General features: G+C 39.5%; 2 protein-coding genes across 4 annotated transcripts in view; one reads left to right on the plus strand and one right to left on the minus strand.

Moving 5' to 3' along the window:
* Positions 1-20,137, minus strand: part of invs (inversin) — a 73,638-nt gene that overhangs the window by 46,290 nt on the left and 7,211 nt on the right. For 2 of the 3 annotated variants that reach the window (XM_035954726.2, XM_023284275.3), the window contains exons 1-2: positions 4,150-4,289; positions 1,100-1,206 (exon numbers count right to left, since the gene is read on the minus strand). In XM_035954726.2, coding sequence (XP_035810619.2) covers positions 1,100-1,102 — 3 coding nt within the window. In that variant the 5' untranslated portion in view covers positions 1,103-1,206; positions 4,150-4,289. Of the gene's footprint in view, positions 1-1,099; positions 1,207-4,149; positions 4,290-20,137 lie in introns of those variants that run through there. The other variant, XM_055013756.1, reaches the window with a different exon arrangement.
* On the plus strand, positions 4,386-20,060 carry erp44 (endoplasmic reticulum protein 44). The gene is made up of 11 exons (XM_023284333.2): positions 4,386-4,546; positions 10,015-10,087; positions 11,176-11,215; positions 11,526-11,641; positions 12,448-12,632; positions 13,522-13,637; positions 13,741-13,915; positions 14,135-14,246; positions 14,331-14,472; positions 16,973-17,075; positions 17,987-20,060. The coding sequence occupies exons 1-11, from the start codon at positions 4,487-4,489 to the stop codon at positions 18,095-18,097; spliced, it is 1,233 nt and encodes a 410-aa protein (XP_023140101.1). The 5' UTR covers positions 4,386-4,486; the 3' UTR covers positions 18,098-20,060.

Genomic DNA, 20,137 nt, shown 5'->3' on the forward strand with positions numbered 1-20,137 from the left:
GGAGTCCAGCATGTTTGGTGTGAACCTGAGCAGGACTACCACAGTGAATGCATAGTCCTGACAGTGAAGCACGGAGGTGGAAGTATGATGATATGAGGCTGCATGAGAGCAAAAGGTGTTGTGGAGATGATATTTATAGATGAATGTGTGTGGATAAACCAAAATACTGACTGACAAGATTGACAAGATGACTAACAGTTTGCAGAAGCTGGAAGAAGAGGAATATTCCAGCAAGAGAACCATCCGAAGAACAAAATCACACAAGAGTTTCTGGAGAAAAACAAAGTGAAAACTACGATCTGGACACATATGTGGCCTGATTTGAATCTAATAGAACCACTTTGGGGTATTTAAAAGACAAAGTTAGAGGAAAGAGCAGCTGAAAAACAGTCTCAAAACATCTCTGCAGAAATTTGACATTGACATCCTCAAAAATAAAAGACTTGAATCTCTTATTAAATAATGAAAAGGTGGCCTGATTTTTGTTGCACTGAGTTCCTGCTGTGGGGCTTGTAATATAGCAAATGTAATAAATACTCCATTGCTCCATTTAGAAGTACTTTTCAACTGTATTCATCATCATCTGTTCTTTAGTTTGATGAATTAAATTAAAACTAAAGGAATTTCACCAGAAAATTGTGCTCCCATTTGATTCCACATGAACACAGACTAATGGAATAAACCCAACATTGGGGAATTTTCATATTTCATATCAATATATATCCATACCTGCCCTGATGACTGAAAGAGGACATAGTGCTACTCTGATATTCAGACAGAGAGAAATCTTCCTGACTCCATCTGTGAGTTGCTCACACACTGTGAACCCCCTATGGACAGCTTTAGCCCATAAAATATTAATGCTGGGATTCAATTCAACATTCCACCTTAATCTCCTTAACAATTAGGTTGTTGCAGCACACACAATTAGCTTCGTTACGCACAGTCTCAATGGTCCTGGCTCCTGAGAGAGAATTACAAACCGTGGGGCTCAGGGTGGAGACTCTTAACAGACACACCTCATAACTACAGAAAATCTGGGATGTAAACATCAAATCAAACCTGAGCAGCTGCTCTCTGTGCATTATTGGATTCTTACCATATCTGTGTTGAGGGGGGACACTTCAGCAGATGTTTCCCAGTTCAGTGCATCCTCAGTGGGGGCGGCGGCACGTCCAGGTCCCCTACCTGCCCTGATCCCGGCTCCTGCCAGGGCAGAGAAAGAGGCTCACTCACACACTGAGACCTGCCCACCTGTTCACAAATAACTGCCAGCATAACACAGCTACTGTACGGACAGAGGGAGGATGTCTACAGATTGTTTATTCCTTTAATTCGACGCTTCTCAAGAGGTGCAAAGATCTTTTCGTTAAAGTTTGGAGTAGCGGAGCTGCTTAATAACCAACAATCAAATGCAAACATTTAAGTGTGGGTTTATGGAGAACATTTGCAGAGATTTTGGGGAGTTTTGCACCAGATTACCAGATTACTTTTACTTAACAAATTTCCCTCCGAGGCTGTAGGCCTGAATATCTCATGAACAGCCCTGACTCTAAATTAGTTTGGTTTGTTTGCGTTACAAAAGTAAGAACAATTTAACATATAAAATCATGCACAGAAGCTCCTGAACATAGCTAAAAAGATATAGCTGATCCTGGACTATTTACAGAATCAGTTACCCAAATTACTCATAAATAAAATGTATGAAAACAAGAATTACCAGTGCATGCGTTTACGTATAAGTATAGCTGTAATCATCATGAATTAAATTAATTCCAAAGCACACAGTTTGGACTCACTTTGATATTAATGTGAACTTAACACAGGAAAGAAAGTAGGAACCTCACAGAGTCTCACATTTTATATCTGTTTTACTCCATTCTATTTTAATAGCATGACATTACATAAAACAATATAAAAATTCTGCTTTTTTTTGGATTTAGGGACAGTTTTGCTGTACTTTAGAACACCTAATTCAGTTCATAAATGGGATCAAAATCATTATTTTTTTTGTTTGTTTTACAAAAGTAAGTCACTCCAATCATGCGTCAAAGCCCTCAAAAATGTATCTATAATCAGTAAAGCTGATCCTGGACTATTTAAAAGATCGGTCGCACAAATTACTAAATAACATTTGTGAAAACATATATTTCTAATCAGCACAATTTTACATATAATTAAACCTAAAAATCACCATTAATTATACTAATTCCAAATCACGCAGTTTGGACTTGCTACCTGTACTCACTGTGATATTAATGTGGACTAAACACAGCAAGAAATTGGGATGATCTTACATTGTCTCACATTTTATATCCATTTTACTTTAGAATAACTTGAAAATGGTGCATTAAAGAGATTAAAAGCTACAGATTTCTGTTTCTTTGTGTGGGTTTAGGGAGACTATTTGCAGTGATTTTGCAGAATTTTCCATCAAAGCATTTAAAGTCAAATTTAAAATGATCTAAATGATTATTTTTTGGTTTGTTTCACAAAAGAAAATCATCCCGACCACGTGCTAAAGCCCATGAAAGTGCTTCTATAATAGATATAGTCGATCCTGGAACATTGAAAGTGTCCATCATCTATATTATTACTGAATAAAATTTATGAGTTCACATATGATTCTAGAAGTAAATCATATAAATAGGACTAATTCCAAAGCACACAGTTTGGTCAAATTGCCTGCCACTAACTGTGATACTAATGTGGACTAAACACAGAAAAAGAATGCACAGTGTTTCACATTTCAGTTTACTCTGTAACATTGTCAAAATGGTGTAATTAAGAGGCTAAAATTGAAACCATTTGGGGCTGTATTTGGGATATTTGCAGAGATTTCGCCAAGTTATACATCAGATTTTAAGCAACAAACCAGTGGTATTGTTAGATCTAGGTGTCCCAGGCTGTAAAAAGAGAATATTAAGAATAAATAGCTCTGGATCTTTTCAATTCTGTGTTAAAGCCCTTCAAAATAAGATGATATAGTTGATCTAAAGTATTATTGTGCATACGGATGCTTCTTATAACTACATAAATATATCACAGTACGTCTCAAATCCCAAAGTATAACAACAGTTAGCCAAATAACAATGAAAACACAATTTATTGCTTTATTATAAGATGCTGTAGTTAGATGAGTTATGACCAGGCTGAACATGGAGGGAACTTTCTGTGTTTATTGTCAGAAACAGGCAGCAGATTTGATTACTATTTACTGTGTTATGGAACTTTATTAGTGAAACTTTCCTTTCATTGTGATTAGAGCCGAATGCTTTGGGGCAAATATCTAAAGGAGACTTTTCCAATAAATATTACAATTTGATTTGTGTCATTATTTTTTTTTCCAAGTAGAGCTTCAATAGTGATTCATTGAAAACATGTGATGGAGCGTTATCACATGATTTACCATCAAAAGCACAACTGTCAATACAGTTTAAACTCTGATTTAGATGCCCCATTTGATCCAATAATTGTTCATCTGAAGACATGCAACAATCTTTTGATACGGTTTGCAGTTTTGGAGGTGCTGTTTGGATAATAAACACACTTTTTGTGGATTTTGGTGAGAATATTTGCAGATTTTTTTGCAGAGTTGTGCATCAGAGTATCTAAATGTTTTACTTTTTGATACACTATATATACACTTTGATCTTTATGCAAAAATGTATATATAGTGTAAATATTTTCTCAGATATTGCCTATTTTAGTGGTAATTTTTGCATTTTGCATCCACTGACAGAACTATTAAAATGATTGTGACTTTTCCCTGCAGTCTCAACCAAACAAGCATGTTTTCTTGTATGTGGAGAATAAGATTTATTGCATCTCTGTAGCACCACAAAGCTCCATTTGAACTGTTTGTTGTCACACATTTGGTTATTGCGATTTCAATTATATTTCGATTAATTTTTCCACTCTAGTTTTACTCAACAGCTTTTACGCCGCAAAGTATGTTTTTGTTTCTTGATGTTCAAAAAAACCCTGGTCGATTACAGAAAATGAACCAAAATGATGCAACTCCGCCGTTTTTAGAGAAATCACTTGTTCTTAATCGTACAGAGCAAATATGTGACACTGGATCTGCTGAGTGAAACGTTAACGTAACTGCAGTTCGATAAAACTATCTCTCCGTTCCGTTATATTTACCGTTTCTTCTCCTCTCAGATGAAAATCTTCGGAAACTTTTCTTCCCAGGCGTCCCGTTGAACGTCTGCGCCACAAAACACTACAACTCCCGTCACTGCTGGTAAGCGATGCACCGCCATGTTTGGAGTTCTGCGCGGAGTTGAAGTCGGCCGCTTCACTGTGTTGAAAACTACAATAGCCATGAAGCCAAGCGGTTATCAGGAAGTGTCGCTCTGGTTTCCGTGGTCACCGTGTGATCGGTTCGCCGTCGGTTTCCTGCTGCAGTGAGAAGAAGCGGCGGCGTCGAGACAGACTGAAGACTGAGCAGCACCTCCTCCTCCAATAACTACACCATACAATGAAACTGTTAGCGGCACCTCCGTCTCTCGACACCCGCTTCGTGACGGTTATTCTGCTGGTAAGCTCCTGCGTCTCAGCCGCTAACCGCTGGCTGCATTTAGCCAGCAGTGCAGGCTAATGTTAGCTTAAGTAACTGCCGCTGGTTAGTTAGCAGCTAGCTAACCTCTGCTGCCCTGAGACGTGGCTTTAAAAGCGGCTAAAGCGATCCGGCTCACCGTTTTCTGGTGCTGCAGACGCTCGCCAGCTTCATTCAAGAGGCCTTTCCACTATGCTTCACTCCCAGAAACTCCCAGAACTAATCAAATTATCCAGCTGCAGTGCAGCCGGTAGTGTTGTTAGCTGTGCTATTAACCATAATCTATCTTATATGAAAGATATGTTTCTCACATAACACTCAGAATATGTCAGACTTTGAAATTTTGAGCTAAAGTTACAAATAACTTTAGTTTGAGGAGGGTTAAAGCATCCATGCTAGCATCAGGAGCTAACACATACTGACAGCTGTGAGTTAAATGCTAACTGCTAACATTGCTAGTTAAACTTAATCAATTGTTGTGGCCTAAGGTGTTAATTCTGCTTTATATTCGTTGTTGTGTTGATGTACAAAGTTTACAGTTGTACTCTTCGTGTGTCTGTGTGTGTCTCTGAGTGATGCACGCCGGTTGGTAAATTCCTCTGTTGTGGCTCATTCTCATTGGCTGACAACCCGGAACTAGACAGACTGGCAGTTTGGCCTAGAATGAAAACTTAAAACTTGTGTGTGAGCAGCAGAGCAGAGTTTATTCTGTAACCACAGCAGATGTGGTTTGTCGTATCTTTCTGCAGCTGTGTCATTCTGTGTGATAGAAGAGCATTGTTACTGTGTTTTGTCTTCAATGTTGAGACGGGTGAACTTTCAAGGAGAATGAGAAAATGTAATCATAATAACATTCACTTGTCAGCTATTAAATGAATTTAATTGCTAAGTGTTTTGCTAATCGGTCATTAAATTTAAGACTTTGGTGGAAAAACATGAAAATTCTGCGATTGCAGCTTCTTAAATGTGAATATTTTCAGTTTTTTTTTCCTCCACGACAGTACACTGAATGTCTTTGAGTTATGAAAAAAAAACAACACATTTGACATCTTGGGTGTTGGGAAATGCTGATTACTATTTTTCACCAGTTTTCTGACAGTTTGTGGACCAAACAACTGAACTACTAATTGAGGAAATAATCAACAAATTGACATTGTATGAATTCAACTGCAATATGATATTCTAATTTTGAAGGTGAAAATAGGGAGAGATGTTGTCTTGGTTCATCTATGGCATTATTGTGACTATTATATGAGATTAAACTTGCAAATATGCAGTACTAAAACTAATTTAAATCTAAGACCAGCTGACCAAATGTTATCCACAGCCTTTTCTGCTTTTGCATTAGGGTATAATTTTATCCCTATCACCACAGGTTATTTTGCAGTTCAAAAACACGTGTTTATTAGGGCTGCAAAATAAAGGTAAAAATTGTTTGATTCAAGTTGCTTCAATGTGATTAATTTTGTAGTTTCTTTCGAAAATATTTTTGGGCTGCAGAGAAAAAAAATGAGGGTAGGGCTGAGCAATATAGCGGACAAATATATCAAGAACATTTTTAAATTTCAGTTGATATTGCTAGTTAATTTTGATCAGAATTTAACCAGGTTAACTATTTGAGACTTTCTCAAGGTACAGAGGTAGTCAGGACCAAGTGCAACCACTGGTCCCTTGCCCGTCACAGCCTCTACCAGGGGAGGTCTGTGGGTGTGAATGGAGGTGACAAGAGGCCCAATAGGGGCTTCATTATCATGGGATTTGATGGACTGTATAAGCCAGTGAGGGAGCACGCTTTTAGTTTATTCATGCAACTGAGCTTTTCATTCAGCGATTTCATGGCGGTTTGCATTTGAGGGAAACTATCAAACATTCTGTCCAACTATATATTCTTATTGCTGTTTAAATGTCTATCGCTGATTCATGTCCCTATTGTCTTATCGCCTAGGCCTGTATTTGAGGGCGTCATGTTGGGCTTTGGGAAACGCTGATTATCACCGTTTTCTTACTTTTTATAGACTGAACAACTCATCAGTTAATCAAGAAAATACTCTGCAATAAAAATAACCAACAGTTGCAGTTCTGCTGCATCATTTGCCTACTAACTGATTAGTCAGGAGACAAAAAAAAATAGTGCTGACTTTTTTATTAGTAAATTAAACATTAAGGCAACTGTTCAGGCAGACACACTAAACCTGAACACCAATCTTCTCAAATTAATTTTCTTTCTTTGTCATAAAACTTTGCAAATTAAATATATTTGGATTTTATTTTGGACAAAAGCAATTAGATTTTGTCACTCTGGATTTTTTTTGACTATAGTATTATTTGTTTAATCAAGACATAATTAACATTTGTAAGAATAACAGAAAGAATACGTAGCTGCAGCCAAAATTTACATTAGAAAATATTTAAACTAAAATAACTAAGGATAGCGAGAGATAAAACCATTGGGTTGTGCGAGAGCATAAGTTCAGCCAGCTGTGACTGTGTCACTGTTAAAAAAATTTGCAGTCTTCTTTAGAACTCTTATTGATCTGCGGCTGTCGCAGCCTCAAGGAGGATGACCGCCATATATCCTGTTTGAAGAGGAATTCAAGTCAGCACAGATCACAGCAGATAAATGAGTGTTGCAGGCAATATTTTTAAAACTTTGTAATGTTATGAAAGTGTGGACTACAGCAGCTGTGGCAGGTGCAGAAAAATATAGCCTTGATGGAACATGCTTGATAATACAGTCTTATTAGTTAAAAATATCCTCTTTTCATAAGCGTTGTTCAGGCTTAAATTGCCTTTTTTATTTTTGTGCTTTTGGTTTGTAGTCCTCTCCAACACTGGTGTTCCCTCTCACATTTCACTCTCCAGCGAATGTCATTTTAGCCCTTAAATTTTCTCCATACCAATCTCTTTCATACAGGTTTCTTTTATGCAGCATTGCATTCACAGCTGAGGTTCAGAAAACCCCAGTTTGTACATCATAATTACAACCACATTCTTGTTTCAGTGGTCTATAGCGAGGAAGGTGCAGGAGAGAAAAATGGATGTCTGAAAGATTTTATTTTCCTCACACCAAATAAAGTCCCCCAGGCAACAGCTAATGTCATGTCAGTGACATTTAACGATGAGGAGAAGCTGTAATGTGCTTTTTCACGATATACTTTTTAATGTTGTGACATTTACCACAAAATGATGGCAGATTTATAGTCATGCAGCGTGTACAATCAAACGTCAGTGATGTGATGTTAAATAATTATATCTCAGGAAAGTCTTAGGCGCCCTGCCGAAGGTGTGACTTGGAATTCCATCGGAATGCAGTAATCTTTGGTCTGAAGCTTGTAGTTCCAGCTCACAGATGAAATGTTTGACAGAAAGAGGATGTTTGTAAAAAAATTGTGCAGCATCATTGTGGTAAATGGGCACATTATTTGAATAACGAATAATGCATTTATGCACTAAAACACAGCAAAATGAAGTCTAAGGGAGGCTCAGTCTCTGAGTCGGTTAGGAAGTGGAAATCATAATTATCAATGCTGATTTATTCACAAATGACAGGTTATGTATTTTGGAGATTTGTGGCTTCAACACACCAGAGGAAATGGATGTTGAAGAGCTACTCTGTAGTGCTGAGACTAATGATTGTTTCCATTATTGATTAATCTGTTGGTTATATTCTTAATTAGTCATTTAGTTGTTTGTTTTAGAAAATGTCAGAAAATGTTGATCAGTGTTTCCCAAAGCCCAAGATGACAAATGTTTTGTTTTGTTTACAACCCAGGGACATTCAATTTACTGTCAAAAAGAAGGAAGGAACCCAGAAAATGTTCACATTTAAGAAGCCGCAATCAGAAGCTTTTGACTTTATTTTCTTTTTTAAAAATTACTTGATTATCAATATCAATAGTTGGCAATTAAATTAATAGTTGAGAACTAATCAATTAGTCATTGCAGCTCTACTGTTGTGTTTTTTCACATCTTTTGTTGCTACTTTTATTAAGGAAGGAAGGTTAATTTAATCTAAAAAGAAGACATTTTCAACAGGTTCTGGACCAAACAGGGAGTATTAAGGCAAACAAATAAAAGCTGCTGAATACTGGATTTGATAAGGCCTGTAATCACTTCGTCTCTAGTTGCTACCATAGATCTTTATTTAATTTTGGCAAATTTTTCTTGGAAATCTAAACTATTACAATGCATAGTTGTCAGTGGTTTATTAATATAACATTTGCTAATTGAACAATACATTGAGACAGCTTCTGAAAAGTTGCAATTATCAATCTGTATAAATATTCAACCCAATACTCAGTTTTTAAAAATAAAAAGTTTTTTAACCAATTCTTGATAAAATAAATTAATATGAAAATGCACTACATTGGTCATCTATCAACACTGAAAGATAAATATTGACAAGTTCTAAACAATGGCATTTTAAGTAAGTCTTGTTTTGGAGTTTGTGTTACTGAATATTGACAGCAGGATTTCTTTCTAAATTTCCATTATCATCCCCTTGATTACTAATGCTCGGCATCGGCCCTGAAAAATTTATCTGTTGGCCCTAATTATGTCAATGTGAATGTCAAACTGTGTACAACTCTTGTCTACATTTGCATATGCACACAAAAAACATGTTCCTGGAAACCACCAGGTTACACAGAGAGCGTCACTCTGTGGGAAAGGACAAGCCAGAGGTGACATTGTTTACGGTATATTTAGCGCAGTACCAGGAACAGCGGGAGAAGAGCTGAACCAGGAAACAGTGGAGAGATTAAACCTCTCAGCTGTCCTGGGACTCGGGCTGCACAGTGGCGTAGTGGTTAGCACTTTCGCCTTGCAGCAAGAAGGTCCCTGGTTCGCGTCCCGGCTTTCCCGGGATCTTTCTGCATGGAGTTTGCATGTTCTCCCTGTGCATGCGTGGGTTTTCTCCGGGTACTCCGGCTTCCTCCCACAGTCCAAAAATATACTGAGGTTAATTGATTATTCTAAATTGCCCGTAGGTGTGAATGTGTGAGTGATTGTTTGTCTATATATGTAGCCCTGCGACAGACTGGCGACCTGTCTAGGGTGTCCCCTGCCTTCGCCCGAGTCAGCTGGGATAGGCTCCAGCCCCCCCCCCGCGACCCTAGTGAGGATTAAGCGGTGTATAGATAATGGATGGATGGATGTCCTGGGACTCCCTCTGGGAATTGCAGAAAAGGTGTTGGTTAAATGAGCATCTTAGCTGCTCAGCTGCTCTCCAGAGTAACATATTAACCTGTTGGTTTTCACTGCATTCTACATGAAAGCAACACCTTTGTGTGATACGAGTCCTAAGGCATGAGTGTAGCGGTTTCTGGTATATTTTAATCTACAGTACACTGTCAAGCATCTTCACACATGCTAACGCACATGTATGTTGCTGTTCTAACCAGTGTATTTATGTTTTAATTGCTAATGTGTGTCTTGCTGTGTGTCTGCAGATGATGGGCCTCTCTACTCCTGGACAAGCAGAAATCACCAGTCTGGACACGAACAACATTGATGACGTCCTAAGTAAGGCATCAAACTTGATTACAAATTAGAGGAAATCTGTGCCCACTGTTATGTTTAAAAGTATAAAATTTAGAAAGTACCAGATGGTTAGCTTAGCTGTCTCTGCTCCTGTCATTTTTTTACTCACTGTGGGCTCATTTTTTACTGCAATATAAAGTCCTGCACCTCTACGGAAACCAGAGAGAGGTCAGAAATATCTTCTGTGCTTTTTAATAAAGTTATAATCCCATAAATCAGCAAAAAGGCAAGGTGGAAGTTCAATTTCTGGAAGTTCAACATGTACAACATTATCTCAAGTACCCCCAAGTGTTCACAATACTGATAAAAATGTTGGCTCTACATGCTATAGATATTTACTACTTACATTTGATAGTTGCCTCCTATCTGCTCTGTGTAAACACAGCCTGCAGTTCAGCCAAATAGTCCCTGATTGACGCATGAGTGTTGTTTGCAGCTGAGTCACTCCTGGATTCTCAGTTCTGCCAAGGAACAAGGAAGTTTTAGTTTTGTGTTTTTTTGTGTGTATTTTTTTTTTTTTTTTTACAGAATCTGATTAACGCAAATGATTTATTTCTGGCAAATGTTTCAGTTGAGACACGTAGAACTGCACGTCACACACTGATTAGTTCAAGGATTGTTAGAGAGCTGAAAATCAAATGTGATTTTAAACAATAACAGCATTTTAAACCCTGATTTGGTGAGTTAAAGCTGTCATTTGGAGAAGCAATGTTCTGTTTTTTCTGGATTTCCTCCAAACAAAACGTACTGTCCACGCCCATCACCGCCAACACATCTGTTCCACGTCACTGAACAGGTGTGTCAGGTTCAAGGGCTATCAGATGGTCCTTGAACCTTGGCTGGACTTGTCATTTAATAAACCTGTAATTACACTGCAAATTTCTGTTGCTACAATGCTCTCTAATGGCTTTCTTGTTTTGTTTTCTTCTTTCATTGACAGAAAACTGAAGGGTTTACATATAATCAGCCTACTTAATTAATTTCACCAGCTAAACGTACTTTCATTAGTATATTAGGTAACGTATAGAGGCTTATATTTATGTCCTGTTTGTGTGTGTGCTTCCTTGCAGATAATGCTGGGGTGGCATTAGTGAATTTTTATGCAGACTGGTAAGTGTGTTGTTTCTCTCTCACAGTCTGTTATGTCAGCCACATTAAATTGAGTTTTGTCCGTAATGCAGAATTTCCCTGCACATTTTAGTGCCAAAAATATAATTGGATTCCAGTTTATTCATTTATTTTTAAGGGGTTTTTAATGTGACGATATAATCTCACTTACTTCTGTGTGCTTTTTAATAATGAATTGAACATGGATCTGTTGTAGGCCAAAATGGCTTTACAGAACAATCAAATACTGCAAAATTTAGTGTAGTGGCTTATTTTAAAAGTCCTCTGAGGTTATTTCACTGCTTTCCTACAGGTGTAGATTCAGTCAGATGCTCCATCCGATTTTTGAGGAGGCATCTAACATAGTGAGGGAGGAGTTTCCTGATACCAAGCAGGTGGTGTTCGCTCGCGTCGACTGTGACCAACATTGTAAGTATCACTGATTTACTACCAGTATTTTATTTTCTTATTGACATTAACAAGAAAATAAGTCAAAAATCAACATATATTGTACTTATGCAAGTAATAATTGTACTTAAAACATTTTTTCTTTGTACATTTACAGCTAAAGTATTTATTTTTGTATTTATAGAGTGTAGCAAAGAAAAATAAGCTAGTCATTTTGAAGCTGAAACTGAAAAATGAAACTGAAACGATTAATTTATCCTCTGAATTATTGTTACTACTGTTAGAGCTGGTGTAGGCGGTGATCTAATGCCCTAAACTGCAAACACCTTCATTCTACATACAGAAAACACTCATATGCTGTTACTATATTTGATGCACATATGTACACATAGATGCCCGACACACCAAAGCACAGACACATAAACCGCCAGCCTCAGCCTTTTGAGATAAAGCAAATTAAAGAGAATTATTGATGACCTGCAAACTGTTTGAAGACTAATGACAAAACTGCTGCTTCCTGTGAAGACTGCAGGCTTAGAGACGCCCTGCGGGGAGATTGACACCTGCCACACGTGCACACACACCCCCATTCAGTGTGTGCACAGAGAATATTTACTCTTGGCGGGGGGGCTGCTTTCATGTGGGAGATCAGAGCTCGGAGCTGACTGAAGGCAGTGTTTTCAGACCGAGGTTTAACCGCCGTCTCTGTCGCCGCTGCGCTCCTCATCCACCCATCCCCATGTGTTTTTACTCTACCTCCTGCTCTTCATCAATTGATTCGTCTTTCTTTACTTAACTTCTCTGCCTCTTCCCACTCCCCCGTGCAGCGGACATAGCACAGCGCTACCGCATCACCAAGTACCCGACGCTGAAGTTGTTCCGCAATGGCATGATGATGAAGAGGGAGTACAGGGGTCAGAGGTCGGTGGTGGCCATCGCTGACTTCATCCGCCAGCAGAAGGTCGACCCAGTAAAAGAAATACACTCAATGGAGGAGGTTAATACTGTGGATGTAAGTGGTGCAAAAACACACATGCTGCCTCTTAACCCTCGAAACTCCGAGCAGTTTCTGGATGTTTATCTGCTACTGCTGCATTTTTACTTAGCGTGTGCTCATTTTTAACTGCAACATAAAGTCCTGCACTTCTGTATGAAACAGCACAACTTTGGCTAGAAGAATGAATTTGAATTTCTTTGATTATTTATTATTTAACGCTCACAGCATTTTTCCAAATGCCCACAGGTTTTACTAATACTGGGGGGAAAAGCTATTGAACTATTTACATTTTTTATTTGTTTCCATATATGCTCTATGTACACACAGCCTGCAGTTCAGCCTAGATAAACTGAGCAGTACCTGAATTTTAGTCTTGTAACTGTTATTTGCAGCTTCATCGGTAATCACTTCTCGGTTGGTCTGAGTAGCACAGAATTTTTCTTATTTTACAGAATCTATTTCGTGCAAGCATTTCATTTTTGGTGAATTTTCTAAATGAGACAAAAGCCCAGAATTTTTGTCATGTGACTGTTGGTAGTGGCTGAGTCAATTGAGGCTTCAAAGTTGCACAGGGGAGCACTGATTTTAACAGAACCAGTTCAGTACAAACAGCTTATTTTGAGTGATTTTTGATGAAATATAACAATTTTATCCCTAAGATTTTGTTAATTTTCCAAACAAAACCACGTGTCATACATGATTAGTTCGAGGACCTTCTGAAAGTTTTTTTTTTTCAGTTTTTACAGTTTCTCTCTTTGGTAAATGGTGTATTTTTTATGAATTTTTAGAATGATAACATGCCTTGTCAACCTATCAATGAGTTTTGGCACTTAGAAGGTTAACATTCAAATTTCCATGTTTTAAAATAAGACGGTGACACATATTTTGCTTTCTTACTCAACAGAGGAGCAAGAGGAACATCATAGGCTACTTTGAAAAAAAGGACTCCGATAACTACCACACATATGAAAAAGTTGCCAACATCCTTCGAGATGACTGCACATTCTTGGCTGCCTTTGGGTGAGACAGAACATCTTTAGATCCACATGGAGTTCATTTACTACCCAGTATTTTAGCGTCATTCCTCTTTCTACATTCATATTCTTGACCTGTACTCCTGCAGCGCCGTATCTGAGTCCGAGCGCTTCAGCGGAGACAACGTGATCTACAAACCTCTGGGCGAGAACGTTCCCGACATGGTCTACCTCGGATCCCTCACCAACTTTGACCTGACGTACGCTTGGGCCCAGGACAAGTGTGTGCCTCTGGTCAGGGAGATCACCTTTGAAAATGGAGAGGTTTGTTACCTGCTTTGTGACAATAATATTCTATTGCTTTGAGTGGTTTTTTTTTCTGTTTTGGTGTAATATTAGATGTCTAAATATGCATGTGTGGATGTACATATTTACACCGAGAAAAAGCCCACAGGGTAGTCATGGAGTCTGTGGGTAGTCCATCTGCTGAGCCTCAAAAAGGCCCTGACTCCATCTGTCTCGGACGCTTTGTGTGTTCTCCAGGAGCTGACTGAAGAAGGAATCCCTTTCCTCATTTTGTTCCACGTTAAAGAAGACACAGACAGCTTAGAGAAGTTCCAACAGGAAGTAGCTCGCCAGCTCATCAGCGAGAAAGGTAAGCGTTGGTGACATTGAGTGTGAATTTTTAACACTCCTGTATGCAGAGGCGATTTTCCTGATGTTGGTGTTTCCTCCTCAGGGTCTATAAACTTCCTTCATGCGGACTGCGATAAGTTCCGCCATCCTCTCCTCCATATCCAGAAAACTCCAGCTGACTGTCCCGTCATTGCCATAGACTCATTCAGACACATGTATGTCTTCCCCGACTTCAAAGACCTCGAGTAAGTAGCACGTTTTTGCACGCATCCAAGCAGTTTCTGGGTGTTTTATTTGCTCCTGTCATTTTTTACCCACTGTGGGCTAATTTTTCACCACAATATAAAGTTGTACACTTCACAACCAAGGCTAGAAGAAGAGAGAGAACTCAGAAATGTGTTCTGTTGCAGTATGATATCATTATAGTGCCATATATCATAAAAAATGTTGAAAAAAAAATCATTTTCCCACAATTTTTTAAGTTTCCACAAATGTTACTAACAATGGAAAAAAATAAGACCATACAGACTATTAATATTCCACTATTTACATTTTTACAACCTCTAAAATTTCATTGATACGCAAAAGATAAAATTATCATGATGAAATATCACAATTATATCATACTACAATGTCTGCATCTTCATATAAACATTACCAAAAAGTTTTTAGAAAAGAAAAGGCCCGTAACTGTTTTCATTAAAATGTAAATAAATCCCGCCTACAACTGTTCTCATAATTTACAAATGAATCATTCTTATGTCCACTTTGATATCTTCAACATTCTTTTGGATATTTTTTGAGGAATTATTGCCTGACACTGATGAGCTAAATGATATATCATTCACCTGCATGTGTAATTGTACGTAATGAGATCTGCTCTTCATCAAATTAAGTCAGTTTTGTTGCACACAACGCGCACGATAATCCACGGCGCACGCAGCACCAGAGAAATGTCACACCTCCTAAAATCCGTCCTTTATGAATGGGCCAGGACACTGGAGCTAATGTGACATGATTTGGCACGTGCAATAAGTGCTAAACTAATCCAGTCTAATCTAATTTAATCTTATTTATTCTGCCCCCCACCACTCTGCCCACCTCCCCCCCGTCCCCAATCAGAGTCTGATCAGATAGACAGCAGCCCCGAGGACTGACTGGCCCTCCACAGCCTAATTACATCACATCACCACCGCATGTGGCACACAGCTTGTAATTACGTTAGCACAGTGTATCTTATATATACATATGTGTGTGTGTGTTGTTCTGACACGCCGCGTTTATTGTGACTGGGGACCAGCGCCGCCCGCCTGTGTGCTACGACAACAGCTCATGACCTGTCGGTAATAAGAACACTTCACAGGACAGCGCTGATATGGATTAATGCTGCCTGATGACATGTCCGCGGGGACCAGCGTCCTCCGCTGCTGCTGCTGTCACGAGATGTTTTGTCTCATATCAGCGCTTAACTCCAACCTGCTCTGTAGTTTGAGCAGCTCTGCCGTCACCGTCGGACTTTGTGTGCAGGAATGTGCCCGAATGAATGTAGTTCCGCTGCATGAACTGTCTTAGTTTGCGCTTTAGTAACATTTTTCTAAGATGAGATTTTGTGTAAAGCAGTTTGGGGGCAATTGATAAGAATAATAGTAAATTTTATTCATTGGCGCCTTGTAAAACATCGGGTGTAATGAAACAAGAATTATTTAATCTTGAGAGTGGATATGACATAAACAGATGAGTTAGATTAGGCCCGCTTTTGTAAACAAACGTGTTATGAGTTGTGATTTGAACTTTGTTTGAACTGCTAAAAGATGAGTAGCTGAAGTCTCTGGCAACCGTGATGTTTATTCTAAGAGTTGAAACGGATTGCAGAGCAGCAGAGGAAGATGTTAAAGCACAGGACGAGGTGGAGGGGACGGAGGAGGTATGAGAGGTATGGAGGGTTTGAAGGGGAGCGGTGGAGTCGTCATGTATCAGAACAGGGAGCCAGAGGAGCTGAATGAGGAGAACTTGATGAGTCGGTGGATTTGGTGCAGGTGTTGAATGATTTGGAGAAGTTTTTTTTGGAAGTTTGGAGTGTGAATAAGAACTTAAGTGCTGAGAAAGGAAAATGTGGAACTATATAGGAAAACAGGCAGTACATGAGATGTTTACTGCTGTGGGGGCTGAAGGAAAGTGAACTATCCAGTATGACACCAAGTATTTTGATTTAGGGAAAGTGTGGAGGAGATATTCAACAAAGAATATCATTATCTTCAGAGCTTGCAGTGAAAATTAAGACTTTCTGATTCTGAATGAATCTTTTAACTCTGTGTGACTATAAATTCTATAACAGCCCATTAGTCTGTTAGAACTAAAGAAGCCTTTTGGAGGTGAAACGTCCTCAAGGACCTTCAGTTGATTTCCACTGAAGCGCCTACGATGACCATGACCTGGATAACCGAGAATCTACACAGACGTTTTATCTCTGTTGTGTTTAAGACAGTTGTTTGACTTCTAGATGTTGATGGTTGAAGACAGCTGCTGGGGAAAGGAGTGGTTTATTATGATGATAATAAAGTCTCATGAACATGCATCCACTTCTAAAGTGGCATTCATTTTATGTTATGTTTTACTTGAGGACATTATGTGATTTAGAAATTGCCCCCCTCAAAATATGCGTTTTGGTTTCGCACAGGATAAGCAAAGTCTGTGTTTTACTTGGCTGTATCTACTTTTGACATGACATAACTTTTGTTTTTACAGTACCCCTGGTAAACTGAGACAGTTTGTTGTGGACCTTCACTCCGGTAAGCTTCACCGAGAGTTCCACCACGGCCCCGACCCCACGGACAGCACGCCTGGACAGGTCAGTCAGCAGCACCATGGAGTCATGCCTCGTTTACACATAGCTTAGCTTTATGTCTGTATAGTATACTAGTTGTGCTCCTCAGTGTTTGATGCAAGACATTTTATTACAGATGAGAACTTCACCGCAGCCACAAGACACTAATCAGAGGCTAGCAGTTTTTACCAGAGTTTTATGGAATATGTGCATAGAGCATTACTACCACTGAAAAGTTCTCAGCCTCACCAGAAAACTAGGTAGGACGTCACATCTTGAGCCTCCAGGTTCTCCTACACAGCATGTATGACTTCAGTATCAATCTGAATACGGCGACCACACATGTAGGATTTCAGTTTGGGGAAAGAATACAAGTCAAACAGTGCAGGTCGGGTTAGTAAGGTGCATTTGGCTGCTTGTGTATCAGCAATCACCTCCAAGCTCTCCTGTCCCTTTTTTTTGGATTGCTTCACATATTTCAGTTTTTGTTACCAGTGATGTAAGGCTGTACAGTACCACAGTTATGCCCCAAAATGGGAGTTTCCAGGTGAGGCTGATGATTTTTTGCAGTACCGTAGTATAGCGAGAAATAAGGGATGAGGTTTCATTTTGTTATCTGGTTTCAAGTTTTCTGCATGTTACACAGCCAGCATGTGGTAAACCAGCTAAACCAGTTTCTTTACACATTTACACAATTTGACTGCCACCGTAGTAACAACTGAAAAGCCTGTTCGCTCATATATTTTCCAAATTTCCTGATGCACACTGTCTGATGTGGCCATAATCTACAGCAAAAGTAAAAAAAATTCAATGTACTCGAGGAAAATTCGTGAGCAAGTGGCTTTGCGGTTAAGTTGTGGAAACAAGGTGTCACTGAAAGCCGTTACTGTTGTGTCACGAGAAATTTGAGCGTTTGTTTTCTGTTTCCCCCTCAGGAGGAGATGGGCGGAGAGGTGGCCAGCAGTCCACCGGAGAGCTCGTTCAAAAAGCTCGGGCCCAGCGAGACCCGCTACACCATTCTCACCCGGGACCGCGACGAGCTGTGACCTTAACGGCCTTCCTGTGACTCAATGCCACGCCCGGGGTCAGGGAGGGGGTTAGGGTTGGGACAGGCCGGCGGGACAGAACAGCAAAACACCCAACACCCTTACTGAAGAACGAGACAAAGCGCAAGAAAGGGGAGAACGAAGAGGAGCGAAGACGAACAGGAGGAGGAAGAGCGCAGTCCATGACACACCATGTTGGAATAACCTATATTTTCATAACTCTTTCACGTACAATTTTTATTTTGAATTAAAAAAGGAAGGGGGATAAAGAAGAAAAATGTGTGTGGGCAGAGGGTTAGGGGCATTAGGACATGGAGAGTTTTTACTTTTGTTTTCCTGGAGGTTGTAAATATGTTTGTGCTGCGTTGGAGTCTCAATATTGGTCTAAATTAAATGCAGAGTTTTCTTTATTTTATTCCTTTTCTTTTTCATCACCCTGCTTTTTGTAGAAAGAAAGGAAAAAAAAATCAACAGTTCCCTCACTCCAGTTGTACGGTTCTTATCTGTGGGTAGTTCAACCTGTCTGATAGGAGATGCTCGTTTAGTCTCACTGACCTCATGGCTGCATCTCAATACGACCAACTCTAGTTTAATTCAATTTGTATAGCACAAGTTCTAACAGTATGCCTGTTTTGAAGTAGCTTTATCTCCATATCTACTCTGCACACACAGAAGGAATAGAGAAAAACACTCTGTAATTTCAAATCAGACAGGAGATAAAGAGACTGAGCTACTCCAGCCCGTTGAGATGCATCCCTTCTCTCCCTGGTACGGTCGGTACCGTGGTTATAGATTATGATGTCTCTTACAGTGCTTAGAAAAAAATATTCCTGGGATCTTTTCATGTTTTACTTTTTTACTATATTGTGCCACAGTGGATGCAATTAAGTTTTTTGTCACCATTCGACAGAAAATAATCTAAATGGAGTTGCTTTTTGGCTTTTGTACTGCATAAATACCCCCAAAAATCCCCACTTTTGATGAAGCCTGGTGGTGGCAGCAGCAGCATGCCATGTGGAGGCTTCTCTGCAGAGGTGCCGGGCTTCTTGTGACAGTATGAGAGGGCAAAATACATGCAGGAAAATCAAACATAAAGTCAGATTAAAAGAGGAAAGGCATGAAGTCATGACAAAAGCCAGAATTTGCTTGGGATTGTGCTTTCCAAAACTGTGACAAACCTGTCCATTTAAGCTTAAAGCTGAAATTGGGGCCAGAAAAGTGTATGTAAGCACATGAATTCTGCAGTTGATCACTGTTTTTTGTCAGTTGTAGCCCCTCTTGAGCATATGAACAGTAAGTGGATATAGCTCATGGATGCAATCTGAAATCTACATTTTCAACCGCAATCAGTCCAAACAATTTGACTCCTGTTAAGTGTCTAAAACGTCTAATTAAATCCACATCTGTAAAACGGTAAACTATTAAACAGTAAGAGAGGCTGGGTACTTTGATGGGCACGGTATTTGCCATAACAACCCTCTGAGTTGTGCTCGTGGGAATCCAAAAAATGGTGTATTTTACCACGAATCTCTGAAATGGCTGTTGTTTTTGCTGTTACCTGTTGTTAAATGTGTCATCACGCTGGGGGAAAGAAGAAAAGACGGACTGTCCCGGTGTTTTACAAAAGGCCGAAAGACGAGAGAGGGGGAAAACCCGAGCGGCGAACGGTGGAAATTTAGTCTGCCACTTTATACGAGTCTTCTTGCCTCCTTTATATGTCTTCGAGGTTTTGGTACAAGTCTAGATCCCTGAGAATCCTACAAGTGGACTACGAGTTTGGGGACCCATTGCTAAGTTTGTACTGTGCGTCCTGCCCTTCCATAGAGGCCAACAGATACCTGCATAGTGACATATCAGCCCACATACAGAGCTACGGGAGGGGGGGAGTGATGCCATTTCTAAATCAGTCATCTCAGAGGGGAGGAAGAGTTGGAAAAAGTAAATTAAAAACCATTTTACAGGATGTTGTCGTGCCGTCTGATGCTTTCTGTGTCCGTTTCTCTAAACGTCTTTGCTGCAGTTTGTTGTTTAGTTTATCCA

Source organism: Amphiprion ocellaris, chromosome 9, assembly GCF_022539595.1.
Source record: "Amphiprion ocellaris isolate individual 3 ecotype Okinawa chromosome 9, ASM2253959v1, whole genome shotgun sequence".
Taxonomy (NCBI): Eukaryota; Metazoa; Chordata; class Actinopteri; family Pomacentridae; genus Amphiprion; species Amphiprion ocellaris.

Coding starts and splice junctions, on each gene's coding strand:
- erp44 (XM_023284333.2), top strand. CDS start 4,487: ATGAAACTGTTAGCGGCACCTCCGTCTCTCGACACCCGCTTCGTGACG. Junction 12,633..13,521: donor AGGAGGTTAATACTGTGGAT/GTAAGTGGTGCA, acceptor CTTACTCAACAG/AGGAGCAAGAGGAACATCAT. Junction 14,473..16,972: donor CCCGACTTCAAAGACCTCGA/GTAAGTAGCACG, acceptor TTGTTTTTACAG/TACCCCTGGTAAACTGAGAC.